At 39.2% G+C, this 15,504-nt stretch overlaps 1 protein-coding gene across 1 annotated transcript; it reads right to left on the bottom strand.

Annotated features, from left to right (window-relative positions):
- Positions 1 to 12,476: 12,476 nt before the first annotated feature.
- Positions 12,477 to 15,464, bottom strand: LOC118826844. The gene has a single exon (XM_036597855.1). The coding sequence runs from the start codon at positions 15,448 to 15,450 to the stop codon at positions 14,662 to 14,664; it is 789 nt and encodes a 262-aa protein (XP_036453748.1). The 5' UTR covers positions 15,451 to 15,464; the 3' UTR covers positions 12,477 to 14,661.
- Positions 15,465 to 15,504: the final 40 nt, after the last annotated feature.

Raw genomic sequence — 15,504 nt, forward strand, 5'->3', positions numbered from 1 at the left:
ATTCTTAACATCTCACAAATAGTCTTAAGTGTAGAGAGAGACAGATAGACAGGGTGGGGGAGGAGGTTTCCTTAAAAAAAGCCCTGAATTAATTATTGCTGGTAATCTCTTACATTAACAGGTATAAAGGATGTCTTTTTTATTCCCCCTGTCCCTCACACACACAAAACAAAAGCCTCTCCCCCACCCCTTCCTCAACTGAAGTCTGCCTCTAAAAGGGGTTTGTAATTTTAAGGGGGTTTCATACAGCTTTTGTTGATTTTGCTTTTGCACCCTCTATCAAAGGGCTCAGAGGAAGAGTGTTAATCAGGTAGGAGCTGTGGGGCTCAAAGAGGAGGGCCGGGGCCTTTGTGCTGGTATGAAAGGCTCGCCGAAGGGGCGTCTCTTCACGTTTCTTTACTTTCACCTGCTGCGACCCATTTGGTCTCTTTCAGGGAGAAAAAAGGGAGCAAGAAAATGAATAAAGAAAGAGACAGAAGAGCAGTTTGTCCAGGCCGATGGCTTCATCAACAGCCACTTGGACTTGGACTGCCACTGTGTCAGAGCTTTAACTTCGATTTCCATGAAAAAAACAGAATCCATAACATAGCAACTTCTTTACTCAGGGAAAAGTTTGACTCAAAGATTCACGTATTCTGTGAGGAGCAGTGATGGAGAGAAAATTCAAGAATGTGGCTAAATCCAGATGTCTAAGGTCAAACTGTTTCTCCAACAGTTATATCATGCCGCCATCTAGTGGACAGAGTGCCATCATGTGAGAGTCAGGGACATTCTTTTCTTATTCATACCAAAAGTGAACATGAATTATTTTCACACTGTTGTTGAGAACTCCTCAACATTTTCTTGCATAAGCAGCTCTGAATTGTGCAAACAATTATCACACATTTTATAAAAAAAGAAATTTGGATGGTTTAAATTTAATCAGCACTGGAGTGAAACAGTTTTTGCTTTAAATTCTTAGGTATACAGAAGCATCATATTATTAAATATATGAAATAAAAAGAGAATAATAATGGGATAGCAGCAAAAATGAGTTTTTTCTTTTCATGACCACAAGGGGGCAATCAGCAAGGTGCTTATATTCTAATTAAATGAGAGAGAGAGAGAGAGAGAGAGAGAGAGAGAGAGAGAGAGAGAGAGAGAGAGAGAGAGCATTCTTGTCTTTGAAGCATTTCCATTGTTTTCTGTATTACTGTATTGCTATTGTTACTACTCTGATTGCTGTAGTTATTACTCTGCCTACCTAAACCTCAAACTTATTTCCAAGAACCAAAAGCTTAGCTCTGTTAACTCTGATCTTCTAATGTCCTTTGTGATGACCAGCCAAATGTCTGCACAATGGCAAAATTATTTTTTTTCTAGCATGTTTTATGTAACACAGCTAAAGACAGTGACCCCAACAAGTATTTAGACACTTTAACCATTTAACTATTGGTAAATAAAGTTCAGGTTACTTCATAAAATGCCTAACAAAATGATCCGTTTCAGATAAAAAACCCTTTAGCACAACATCTGTCCGATAGTAGACTCTTAAAATTATGTTGTGACTAATTTATACTCTTTATATTTAGCAGATGAAAAGCATCCTACCTGCTCTCTTGCAAAATACTCACCAATGCAGTTACTGGACAACAGTACAGTGTCTGAAACATCAGGATTTTTGTACCTGACCACAAACACAAACTGTCCAAAACCAACTGACCTTAACCAAACACATATCACACATGTTACCAGGGTTCGCCTACTTCCCGATGTCCTTGTCCATAACATTTCACATTTTGGCCACTAACAATACAGAGCCTGTGGCCTTTTAACATACCTATTTAGTTGGACACAGAACTAATCAAACAAATCAGGTTTTGTTGAAATTTGTTAACAGTAACCACCACGCTACCTAACGTGGCTGTGTGGTGACTGTGGTGGCCCCCCTGCTGAGCTGGTCTCCCCTGCTGTGCAGGACCGCCTGGCATCAGAGATGTTGGTTCATCTGCTAAAGTTTGCTAATACCGCTCTTTGAAATAAAGTCTTAAATAAAATATGGTGTTGAATAAGCTGGTGTTACACCAAGAGGCCATTATCGCAGCAGCTAAAGAGTACCTAATGAAATAATCTAGATCAGATAATGTCATGGCCGACTGGCTCGGCAGGAGGGACTACCGCAGCCCCCACGACAGCAATTTTCTCATTAATGTAAAGTTTTTAATAAATATCCCCTTTTTTCAAAGCAAGGTCTGACTGTTTTTTGGAAGCATGCTTGTTCATTGTAAATACAATGTATATACGATAAACATGTCTCTATTATTCTGGCCACAGATTCTTTGTTTTGGCCACAAGCTTCATTGTTTTGGTGGTCACTAGTGGCCAGTGCAAAATGTTTTATCGATCTTTATATCTATCTTTTTCCTGAAAGCATCATAGTGTTAAGCCACAAAATTAACCTTAATTAACTGTTAATCGTATCAGCCTTCATAGTACTGCCACTGCAAAAGCATGCACGATGCAAAAAAGTCTCTAATAAATCACTAAACTTTAACCATTTTGTAATTGTTTGGTCTCCAACTACATCACATTATTGATTGACGAATTCTTATTTAATGTATTGTAAGACGTCATAATCGCAATACTTACTAACATAAACACAATATAGTATTTTGTCCACATTGTGCAGCTCAAGCATTATGGTGATCATAATCACAGTGTTATTTGTGCCACCATCTAATGGTGAACTCAAACACAGAGTCAGAAGCCCAGAACGGTGCGCTGGCAGGCTCTACATTACTTAAGCAGGGCTGGACATGCATCTATTTCTCAAGTCCAGGCCAGCTATCCACAGAGCTGGTGGACATGCTACATTGATATAAAAGGGTCATTCTGGAGACTTTGCGGAGGCTGTGTACTGTGGAGGATTGGATTCTCACATGAATGCTTGCACTTTCCTGTCCCTTCCCATCCTCCCCCTCTTCCACGGCGAGATAGCTTTTGAATGGCAGAACTCAATCTCTGATTGCTGTTCGACTGCCCACGAAATAAATACACACCACCAGATATAGCAGGAGTACACGCTGGTATTGGAAAGCACACGCAGAACGAGAAGTGTGGGAAGATAGATTTGGCAGACGTAGTCATCTTACAGCGCAGACAATCAGGGACAGATGTCCGAGATTATGAAACGATTTGACGTGGATGAATCTCAGCTTATAGTGTATGACAACATAGATGCAATCATATCATATTTTCCAAATATATCACAGAATCAGAGTATTAGATGATATTTAAGTTACATTAATAAAGTGCATGAACCTATTATTCCGAGTACCGGTACTCTATGCTAAAAGAAAGTTTCTTTTGACTGGACTGTTTTCTTCTCTTAAAATGACACCAAAAGAACCTTAGGCAATACTGTAAACTTTAAAGGGCCCACATCCTACATTTTTCTTGTATTTTTTTTCTGAAGTCCACTTATGTTTTTAAACCATGTACAGTCAAAAGGAAATTTTACAGGAAGATTTTTCAATCTTTACATTTAGTATTAAACAGACCTTTTTTTGATAATTTATATTATCTAACTGATATAGGTATATGCGCACTGTTCTGACTGGCTGTTCTGTATTTGTGTCTCATTGAATGGGCAGTTTGGACTAAAACACTCCTTATAACTAATAAATCGACAGACTAAAATGTTGTAGGCTGAATGTGCGGCTATGTGTAAATGTTTTTTGTTTTGTGACATCACAAAAATAAAGAATTCAAAATGGGATGTTTTTGCAGCTTCCATATTTTCCATATGTTTTACGACTTTCACAATGTTTACATAAGCTCTCTTTTATTTTTTTATAACTTTTAAAACGATCTGAAGCACGTAAAAATATGTCGTGGTGAACTACATTCTTATTACCTATCAATGCTGCTACAACCAAAATGTAATATTATTTAACCAATGCTGGTACACTGGTGTTGACGATATATTGCCTATGAAGAATGGAAAGGAAGAGTGACAAAACTGATTCTTAAATACTTGAATTAAAAAAAACAGATGCAGCTATCTACAAGGGTTGGCGATAGGATGATACGATATCATTATCTTGATGAATTAATGAGCACACTGAAGGTATCGTCAGTACTTTCACATCACTGATCTACTGAATTTGTTTTCAAAGAGGTTTATAAAAGGCTCCCAGCTGGCATAGCTGTCTACGCTGTTGAATCCCAAAGATTAGTCCTGCTATGCCGTGTAATACGGTGAATTAATTAAAATCATTTTATTCCTGGTTTTAGAGAGCATTTTTCAAATAGTCCACTACTAGTGCATGGTGCCTGATTCTACATTAACTCTCAGAAAAGCAAAATATTATTATATGTTTCGTTTCATGTAAAAATGTCTTTAGGTATCATGATGTTAAATTATTGTCATATCGCCGACTCCTCTTCTACAGTATAGTCAGCTGATTAATTCAGTTTAACAGTGTGTGGAGAGAGTCAGCGTGTTAGCGGTGTGTTTAGAATGCGAATCACGTAAAGTGGGTCTGTGTTTCTCATTTTGTGCCGCCGCGTGCAGCTGGAAACGTGCCAAACTCTGCCATGCAAATGAGAGAGTGTGGAAATGAACGAGAGGCAGACACAAAGGTCAATTAGAAAGGGGGAGGGGGGTGTAGAATGGTAGCATGCTGCTCAGCTAGTGAGGAGGTGTGTGTGTGTTGTGGGGGGCTGGGTGACTAATGCCAACCTGAGACATTTCGCTTTCCACACCTGAATTCACAGACAGGCGTAGGCCTTCATTGGCAGACAAAGCAGAAAAAACAAACGCACACACACACACACACACACACACACACTTATACCCTCCCCACCCATACACACACATTTTTTCATCGTAGTCAACATGATCTGGGTGGCAACATGGTCATTGCCGGGCAGGGGAGTGTGACGCCATCTCTGTCTGCTGCAATCGCCTTTTGTCGCGACGCTTGGCAAAAGCCAATGGTGTTCCAGGGCAAAAAAGCCTCCAACCTATTGCTGTTTCTGTTTTAAAAAAAACAAACACTGTGTATTTTAGACAATTTTTCTGTAAATCTGCCTGTTGTTTTTCTAAATATATCGCTCACATACATTCTGATTTCACTTTGAGTGATGCGCTCCATCAGCCAATTCTCATCAAATATTGCAATTAGAATTAGCGACCCCTCAGCAAGGAATAATATACACACACACACGCAGATACATGGATCACTCTACCGAATTATTTAAACTGCGGTCACACGGTAAAAAACATTGCTTAAAAAATAATTTAGTATTCAGACCTTAAATATTTTTTAATTTTTATATTATTGTGATTTAAACTCAAGGCAGTGATTTAGATAGTAATAAACTAAACATCTACAAAATCACCATTTATAGGGTACTTTCTATTGGAAGATGGCTGTTCCAATCCGTAAGGCCTAAATTTCAACTTGTGGAAACAGTACTTCATATTTTTATAGATTTTTTCAATGTTGGTTTTTAAAAGCTCTTTTTGATTTCCTTTAATATGAAATTGAAAGATTTTTATGTCATGAATTTTTAAATAAAACAATCCGTCTCACATCTTCATGTCACTACCAAAACACAAACAGTTTTAGTCCACAGGTGAAGCCTTATTTTAGCCACACCTCTGCGTTATAGAGCAGGAGGTGAGACTGCATCCCTGTCCCTCATGGCCACATGGTGAGCAGTTAGATCTCACTGTTTTGAAGTAAATGTAAATGTGTCCCAAAGATTGAATATCAGTGTGTGATCTTAAGAACTGTTACTACTGAAACATATTTTCTGTAATTAAGTAAAACTTTGTGTTTTAATGAAAAATATTAAGTGTGTACAACAGTTTGAAGCTGTATTTGCTAGACATTGACTGGCCAGTGTTTTTGAGTTATGCTCAAAATTATGATTGTTTTGGTAGTGACAAAATCAAATGTTCAATCATTTGTTATTTATTTATTTATTTATTTGTTTGTTTTTTTGTTTGTTTGTTTGTTTTTAAAACATAATTAAGGTATAGGGTCATTCATTGACCCAACATTTTATTGTGAAGTCGAAGTCAGTTAAAAGTCTAAATTTGAAAATCTGGACTTTTAACTGACTTGGACTTCAGACAATTTGAATCAATTTGGCTGAATGATACAATATATATTGTGGCTGATGCATATATCCACTTTAAATGTATTCAAATGTCTTTTGACTTTGTACTTATAAATATGAACACAAAAGCATAAACAAAAATGTTTTAAAAAGTAAATACTATGTGCTCCGATGAAGGAAAGGGAGAAGTCAGCAGACACTCAAAAAAAAATTTTGTAGGATGACCTGAATGTAACAGAAACAGCTGTTACGCGGAGAATAACAACCAATGAACTGCACCACATCATCTCCATTTCTACACCCCACGCAAAAGTCCTCTGTTAAAAATAAAGCACAGAGATGCGCATCTAAAATCAGCACCCAAGCATTCATTGGTAATAGTTCAGCTCGTTATGTCTGGAAAAAAAGGGTTGCGCATAGGATCCCAGGAAAACCACACAAACTGCGAAGTACGGAGGTGGGAGCATTATGATGATCTGCAAACAGTACTGGGGCATTACACATAATTGAAAGACACATGAACAGAGTGATGTAGCAGGACATATTATAGGAGAATTTAATCTCATTGGTCAAGAAAGGGGAGAAGATAGACGAGTTTCAACCAGACAACAACCTCAAACAAACCAGCCAAAGTAACTCAATACTTCTAAAAAAGGAGAAGGTGCTTGCATGGCCGAGGCACTCTCCTGACTCATTGAAAATGTATGGAGGATTTTGAAATTACAAGTTAAACAGAAGGACCCTTGTATCCTTGGGGAATTGAAGAGGGTTTGGAACGTAGAATGGGCCAGAATTTAACCACAATGCTGCTAATTACTTCTTCACGGAGCTGTAATTACTAACAATGGCTTTCCAATAAAGCACTGATGTTAATTTCTGAATACATTTATCAGTTTCATTTTTTTAACAAATCTTTGTTTATGCTTATGAATACACCATTTTCGTATTGTGCAAAGTCAAAAGACACTGTGTATACTGAACTTGCATTAAATATATAGTACATACACACAATACATATTTAAAGATATGAGCAATGGATATAATGTATAATTACTGTTTGTGCTTTAAAATGCATATGTGCAGTTGATCAAAGAACAGGGATGTGGGAACGCTCCCTGCATAGGAGTATTAAGGCCTGATATATGAGATGACAGTGCATTTCATGACAAAACTCCAGCAAATGAATCATCAGCCAATCCTGGGCAGCCACTATGATTTACGATGTGATGCATTGTCCTCGCCTTATGCCTTTTCAGCCATGGCACGGTGCCAGCTAGTCTGCATGCAGGCTTGATGAGGTTGGCGTAATTCAGCGGATGCGCGGGGGGAGACACACTTGTCCCTGCTGTAGCTGTTAATGTCGCGACGGCCCTCCTCCAGTCGCCATGGTAACGGGCAACAGAAAAACGAAAGGGAGAAATTAAATCACGCCGTCGTGGGGCGGATGCATTAATTTTGCATAAAGAGAGGGTGAAGTGCGGATGTGCCGCCGCTTCTTTTGTTCCTGCCTAAAGCTGAAGGTGCACTGCTGAAACCATGCCAGCTTCACTGAAACATGGATATGACATTTTGTAAACTGCATCAAAAATTCCAAAAATCTTACCAAACAATGGCCTATACATCATGCCCTGTATGCACGTATTATTACATTCATGCTTGTGATAAGAAATGAAGGAAATCAGGACTAAATCTGCATTCTGACATTACATGAAAGTGTCTGTTATGTTGTTAAGTGGATGCTATCTAATCATATTTGGCTCACAGGGAACTACGGGGACTAGTTTTGGAAAAAAATCTAATTTACACAATTTTCCCTTTAATTTAAATGTAGTCAATAAGATATGCTTGAATATTTGAAACAGTTTGAAACGCTTAGCATCATTATGTACTGTATCCCTCCAATCAGAACTGCACCCGTACTGCTTCTATAGGCAATAATACTGAATGCATGTGCCTTGTTTTTGTGTATAAACTGACAAAGCATTGATAATAAAGCTTTACAATTGAAAAATTTCTTGTTTTTGTCATTTTTGTTTGGAAAAGCGTATGAAAGAGGAAGAGAAAGCATGGGGAACACAGAGGTATTCAGTGTTTGACTTTTTTGTCATTACGACCCTTTTTGGTCTCAACCCTACTGAATTTTCACTTTTTAGGACGAACTCTCAGCAGCAGCTGAATGACATAAATAAACAGCTTTTTGCTTTTTATGCCCCATAAATCCATACAACAAATGTATGAATAGTTCTATTCAATGCACATTCATAAACATGTTACGTCCATAAGCGAAAGTGGACGTACTTTGTTTTGAACCGAGCTATCAGTTTGCACCAAACATAACATTTTTTGATACCATTAGCCTGTGTGACGTCACATGCAAAACCAGGGTTTTGAAACTTCAAACCAGATCAGAGGAATTGATTCATTTTGTTTGAATGTTTCGAATGATTCAGAACAAGCATCGCTACCTACGAAGCTAATCGAGCTAACAAGCAATGGAATGAAAAATTTGTATTGTGCAAAAATGCAAGACTACATCATCACAAACTTTCCTCAAACTATTAAATATAGGGTATTTGTTTATGTAGTTTCTGACACCAAATGATATTCAGTTATCTATCAACCTTATCTATCAGAACCTTATCTACCAGAAAACTGTCAGAAAGCAAGTCTTTTTAAGCTTACTTAACAACTTGACCTGATTTGAGGCAAATGTAAGATTTACATTATGTTAACTGAAAAGCTTCTATTATTTCAGAAAGCAAGCTACCTTTGAGTTGAGTGGGAAACTGTCTAAATTTGTCAGACTATTCCTTCAAGGCCTAGAATCCACCAGTGATGGTTAGCTACCGAGCACAATAAGAACAACCATTGTGTTCAAGCCCTGTCTGACGTTGCCATGACGCAAGGAGACAACAGCAATCATGAATCATCGACCACACCAGTTCACCCAATCATCTGATGACAAAAGATCAAACTTGATATGTCAGTGTCTCATGATAAAAGAAGACACGTTCGGCCCACCTCCACACAGCATACGTTTTTATGCTGTTGACAAAAAAACCCTACACACTACCCCGACTACACAAGTTTATCACAGCGGTGTTGATTTGATTAGAGTTCACGGCGAGATTCAGCACTGTCACAACACGGGTGTCTTTGATTTCCTGGCAAAGGCAGCGTGTCTGTGCACATATAGACAGCTGTTCATCATGGTGACAGTAATGCATGGAGTGTTCCTGTGGTGCTTGCTGCGTTTTCTTCCTGCGGCAATCTTGGAGTAGCCTTTACCTGAATATTTTGCTGTTTTCCTTGCTCAAACACACCTTATTCAAATTATCAATTCATTAACAAGCCTGTCCATATTCAAGGGGGCAAGTTAGAGCAGGGAAACACTAAACTGTGCAGGGCAGCGGTACTTTTGATCTTGTAATGAGATTGTATGGGGAGAACATTGAGAAAATTTAGGCTAAACTGGAGTAAGAACTTATTAGGGAAGGAACAACCTTTGCGTGACATTTCAAAACCAATCCAACACCCCCTGAAGGTGAATCTCAAAGTACTGGGTGTTAGCACACAAATGAGCATAAGTCAGCATGGCAGAGAAGTCCCCCAAAAAATTCCAATTGAGCCTATCAGTTGTACTCCAGGCATTAGAGGAGCATGGGCTAGACTGGGGAATTTTACGGCGAGTTTTAGAGGAGGAGTACCCTTGTTAGAGGCCATTCAGCACTAAAAGTTTATTAAGTTCCCAAACGTGTATTCTTGTTATGAGATCATGCCTGGCCCCACGAGACTAGGGTACTCCAGGAGCAGGACTGGCAACTACTTCCTTACATTCTTAAAATGCCAAAATAGCTCTTAGGAGCAATTACACAAAAGAACCACTTTTGACCCACTAAGGAACTGTTTAAATGGATGATTCTTTAAAGACCCATTGCTGTAAATGAGATGTGCGAAGTGTGAAAAACCTTTTTAAGTCTAAAGAACCTCCACATAATGCAAAGGTTTTATACCAGTTAAAAGGGACTCCTAGAACCATATGAGCCATGAATCATTTCAGAACCATTGTTTTTAAAAGTGTACTTAATGTATGGGTGGGCTAAAAGGCAAAAATATAACCTTATGATACTTCAAGACAAAACCTCTTTTTTTCTGAGGTTTGCGAGCAAGTTGATGAAGACAAAGTTAAAGAAAATCTACATAATGTAGAGTCCATATCAACTGACGTTTTTTTTTTTTTTGTCACCAGGTCAGCAATTGTATTGAAACCTTTATTTCTAAGATTGTAACTATCATATTGTCGTTGAAGATTTTCCTAGAACTGCCAAGTCCAAGCCAAGAACCATTTAGTAATCTTTATTTTTAACAGTGTAGCATCCAGTTTACACATAATTCAGCTGCAGTCTTAGCAAAAAGGGTTCTATAAAGTACTAAGAAAATATGTTCTATGACTTGTAACAGTAGCACAGCACTGATTTGTGCTATAGACAACAATTTTTAAAAGGTGCTTTATAAGAAGCATATACAACAGGTGCTCCATCATAGAGAAGCACTATTTAACCGTGCAAAGAACTATTTGTGTATTCAAATGGTTCTTCAAGTTATCACGGTTCTATAAATAACCACTCCCTTCAAATAAAGAATCACTGAAGAACCACTTCTTTTTAGGATATGCAACTCAATAGGCTGCACCAGCGCTGGATGCTTCAAATAACAGGGATCAGTGCCTTGGTATGAGAATAAAAATGAAGTAAGGTTTAAACATCAACAAGGGAAAGGATGGAATCAGGATGCCAGACATGATCCGTCTCATCAGCTGACCAGCTTGATACCATCAACCATCAAAAGTCCAACAGACCTATCAACACCATTTGATTGCAAAAAAGTCTCCTGATCGAATGAGCCAGACGCCTTCTCACTTTTCAATAACACAAAGCAACCAAGACCCTACTGGACCCAATCTGCATCCGGCGGCAGCTCGGGAAATAGCCGCTATTACATCAAATCTACAAATCCTGTGGATGCACAGCGCCGGACTAAAGGCTTTGCTGACACCGGAGAACCTGCTGCTGCATGACAAATAGATCATGCAAATGACCTTGTGCCGATTCAGAAGGGAGCGACCACATAAGGTGGAAGGAGGTAAACGCCATCCATCAACAATTGCTCTGTCCAAACACACGGAGAAGTCACTCATCAGGGTTCTACATGTACCCCCTGAACACAGTGAGATGCAGACAGCTTGTTCAAGCGCTGGGACGCAGAAAAAAAACACACATCTGACAAAATCTTTGAAGAATCTTTGGGTACGATACAAGCAAAAGAATAAACCAAAGCCATCACTCTGTCTGTCTGTCTGGGCACCTTCTTGGCTATCTATATAGGCGAGCCGCTGTCTCATCAATAATGCAGCAGAAGTTCATGTTTATGCAATGGAGAGCACATATGCATGCTAGGTATTGTACGTCCTGACAAGCCCCTCAACATGCACACGCACACACACCCCAAAGTCTAGTCAGACCCATATCCATTCGACAATTAAAACGGTCACAAAATGTTCAAATGGCACATCGCTGTCTGAGAGCGCGAGAGGGGAAAAAAGCATAGAGACACAAAAAGAAAAAAGGTATTAAATACTCACCTTTTCTAGCACTTCTTTTGATTCTGTTTTAATGCAGCTTCTTAGTGCTTCATGATAGCACAGCACACGGAAAAAAATAACTCTAGTGGCATGGTGATATGCAAATTAATGGATCACGCTGAATACTGGGGCATTTATTATTCATAAATTACTCATGTTTATGCAAATCAGGCTACACACAGCTACTGAAATGGGGGGTTGGTAATTCTGCCTTGTTGCAGATACAGACAACATTGGCTGCCTAGCAGGTTAAGGCTTTTTTGTCTTCTGATCATTTGTATACAACCAATTATTTGCTTTAAAAACCTGTTCCAGTATTATTTAGGGTTCACTGTGGTCATAGAACAGTCACAGCAGTGCATATTTGCCCTAAAACCTGCTTTTTTTTAATTATCCATGGATATATTGTGTTCATCTTACTCTAATGTGACTGAGGCAAACAGTAGTGGTCACTATGGTGGCTTAACACGACTTGTAATATTACATGAAAGCTTTTAAATTAGCAACTGCAGCCTAGCTGAGGTTAATCACTGTCACATCATAAGCCCCTGCAATATAAAATCACAAAAGCCTATGATATAATGAAAGTATTATAATATTTAGTATGTTTAACCAGATGTACTTGTTATAACAAGCATAATATATATAAAATCACTGGAATTTCCACTGTGTGATCTCCTGAACCTAGCGGACATTTGAGAAAATGACTGACATTCAGAAAGTCTGAAAAATTAACATTCATATTTTATGCAGATCTTCACAATATCACATTGAAACAATATGCAGCAATAGGATGTTTTGTCCATATCATGGCACTCAGTGAGGCACAAAGGCACAATATGTGCAACTAAAGCTTGTGAACCCAACACTTTTACAGTTCATTACAAACTATTTTCAAAAATTGCAATGCTAAAAAAAAATTTAAAAGAAAAAAACGAAACATTAACATAATGCACATGAGAATAGATGACCGACATTCAGTAGAACTAGCCAAGTCTAAAAAGAAAATTTACAAAGACGTTTGTGTACATTTCCATCCCTGACAGACTGGAACATTTGAAAATTCATTGAAATGGTGGCCAACATTGACCTCATGTGGCCATATGAGAAAGCATTTCTGCAAATATGTACATCAAAACATTACTTCACACTGGCCTACAAGTTCTTTGCTGCAGTTTTGCTTGTTATTTCATTTTTGTGAGGAATCTGCTAAAACAAACAGTGCCCAAAACAGTAACTTGGTAACTTAAACATCAATGGATGACTTGTTAAAGGTCTGTCATAACATAAACCTATGTAGTGTTAATTACAACTTTGAGTCCATCTTTTAGCACATAAATACCAAGGAGGCCTTTGTAGTTCAGCAGGCACCCGTTACCAAAAATACTGGCAATATGTTCCTCCATCAGAAGAGTGTTTACATCAGAAAAAGGATACTATTCACAAATCCAACCAATAAGAATGCAGAGTTTACAACAGTTTTGAAAAATTAAAATGAACATGGTGAACATCCCTCAATCTTCTCAGTATTTTCTTTGCCATCTTTTGTAGAAACTAGTCAGTGATCAAAACAAGGCATCCCTACTGAAGTAAAGTGGGAGGGAGGAGGGGGAGTGGTGTATACTTAACACTCAACCATGTCTCAAATGACTTGAGTCCCTTTTACACATTCAATTTTACATGGTAATTTAATGGTAATTAAATGAGATGGGGTTAGTGTGAATTTAAGCTGGAGTCAAAAGCCCTAGTGAGACTGACTCAGCGATTCCCGAGAACTAACTCACTGGAATTTACTGGGAGGACTTGTCTGAACAGAAGTCAATACTACAAGGTCTTGATTACAGACGCAAAAGTGGAATGTTCCTGAGCCTCTAGCTCTGACAGTGGTGAGTTTTCAGTTTTCGCGAGTGAAAACCATCACAGGAATGTATTTATTTTACTAGGGATGCATGATAACATCGAAATCGCATTTGCATCGGCAGATATTTGCCCTAAAATATATATTGGAATAGAACAAATGTTTAGATTTGACTGATATTTAATGATGTATTTTTATCCTCCAGAAAAGTGGAATGTTTCGGTTGCACTGGGCTAGAGTGGTAAAGTGTCTGCACTTTATTAATTTTACTGAATTTATCCATGTTACATTTCCCTTTAATGCTAATTCATTTGGATCTAGTACCGGTTTCTACATTTTCCAGACATGCACATGAAAAATATCAGCCATCAGCATCAGCTCATAATTCCCATATCGGTGCTGCCCCTTTTTATACATTATTCTAGTAGCACTGCTTTCAAGAAGCAGCAAAAATGACTTGCACAAAAGCGACACAGCATGGCCAGTAACACGAACTGTTTCTGTGATTTTGTTTCCAGATTTTGAAAGTGAAAAATACAGCATGAGTGTACTTTGCATATGATTCAGAAATGAAGGAGCTGTTAACGTTATTTGTTCATGCTGAGGATGTTACATCCTGCATAATGGAACATTCATGGCATTCATAAACGTGTACATTCCAGCAAAAGACTGTTGGGGGCTGCAAGTTTGAATGTATACTGGATTTCAAGTTTTTTAAACAATGTTTTTGTTTGTTTATTTGTTTTAGCTTGGTAAAATCGCTTATAAATTCTAGGGGCCATGATTTTTGGGGTTTATTTTATTAGAGGGTTATCATGGCAGGCACCAAAATTCTACGGAGTTCTCAGTGGAACTTAAGACATTTTTAACACATAAAACATCGAAAAACGAATCGAATATTGACCTTAGAATTGAAAATTGATGAATTTGAATTTCAGGATGTGTATTGTTACATCCCTACCATCCAGTAGTGCTTGCACTTCACATGAGAAGTGCTGTACTAAGCTACATAAAGCCACTAATGCAAAGTTGTCAACAGGGTCCCATTCAATCAGGCCAGGAAACTGTCTTGGCTTCCCTGAGCCATGGATCTCTTCACAACATTAGCCACCTCCTTCTCGAACTGGTGAAGCAGCTTAAAGTCTGAGAATCCCCTGTACAACAAGCCCGTAGCTAATGTCTTCATAGCCTCCTTCATCTGGTAAAGCGATGGCACGGTGATGGTCTGCATGCCTCCATTGATTTCAGCCATGACCACGGTGGGCTCGGTGGGCTCACGTTTTACTAGAGGAGGCTCATTCTGCTCCAAACGGTCCTCAGCCCGCTGGGCTACTTTGGCGTCTCTTTCCCACCCTTCGGTCTGTTGGTGCTCGAGGCTTCCAGCGCTTCCAGCGGCAGGTCGATCCCCATTGTCCGACTTTGGTCCCTCCATGCAGTCCGCATCGTCCGGGTAGATGTGGTACCTCTCCCTCACCGTGCTTTCTCGTCTCTTAAAGCCGCTGTACCACGTCGGACTCGCCCTAAAGTGCATCACCCCCATACGCACAGCCAGATCCATCGCCTTCCTGTGGATCATCAAGTCGGTTACCGGAGCGCCCTGCCTCCTCGAGACGTCGATCCAGCGCCACAGCGCGGCCTCCAGCCTCGGTACTTTACCGCAGCGGACGTGCTGGTCGCCCCTCATTATGAGGCTCCTGTTTCGCAGAAGTGTCCACAACAAAGACTGGGTGATGTTCAGGCGACTCGCCGCTTTCTTCTGGCTCATTCGGGGAAGCTGGTCATACATTTCCAGCAGTCTGCGCTTGTCGTCCATGGTGAATTTTCTCCTCGGCGCGGCCATGCTTGTTTACTCACGACGGCGAGGAGACGCTAGTGCGCATGCGTCACTTTAACC

The sequence above is a fragment of the Colossoma macropomum genome, unplaced genomic scaffold, assembly GCF_904425465.1.
Source record: "Colossoma macropomum unplaced genomic scaffold, Colossoma_macropomum, whole genome shotgun sequence".
Classification (NCBI taxonomy): Eukaryota; Metazoa; Chordata; class Actinopteri; order Characiformes; family Serrasalmidae; genus Colossoma; species Colossoma macropomum.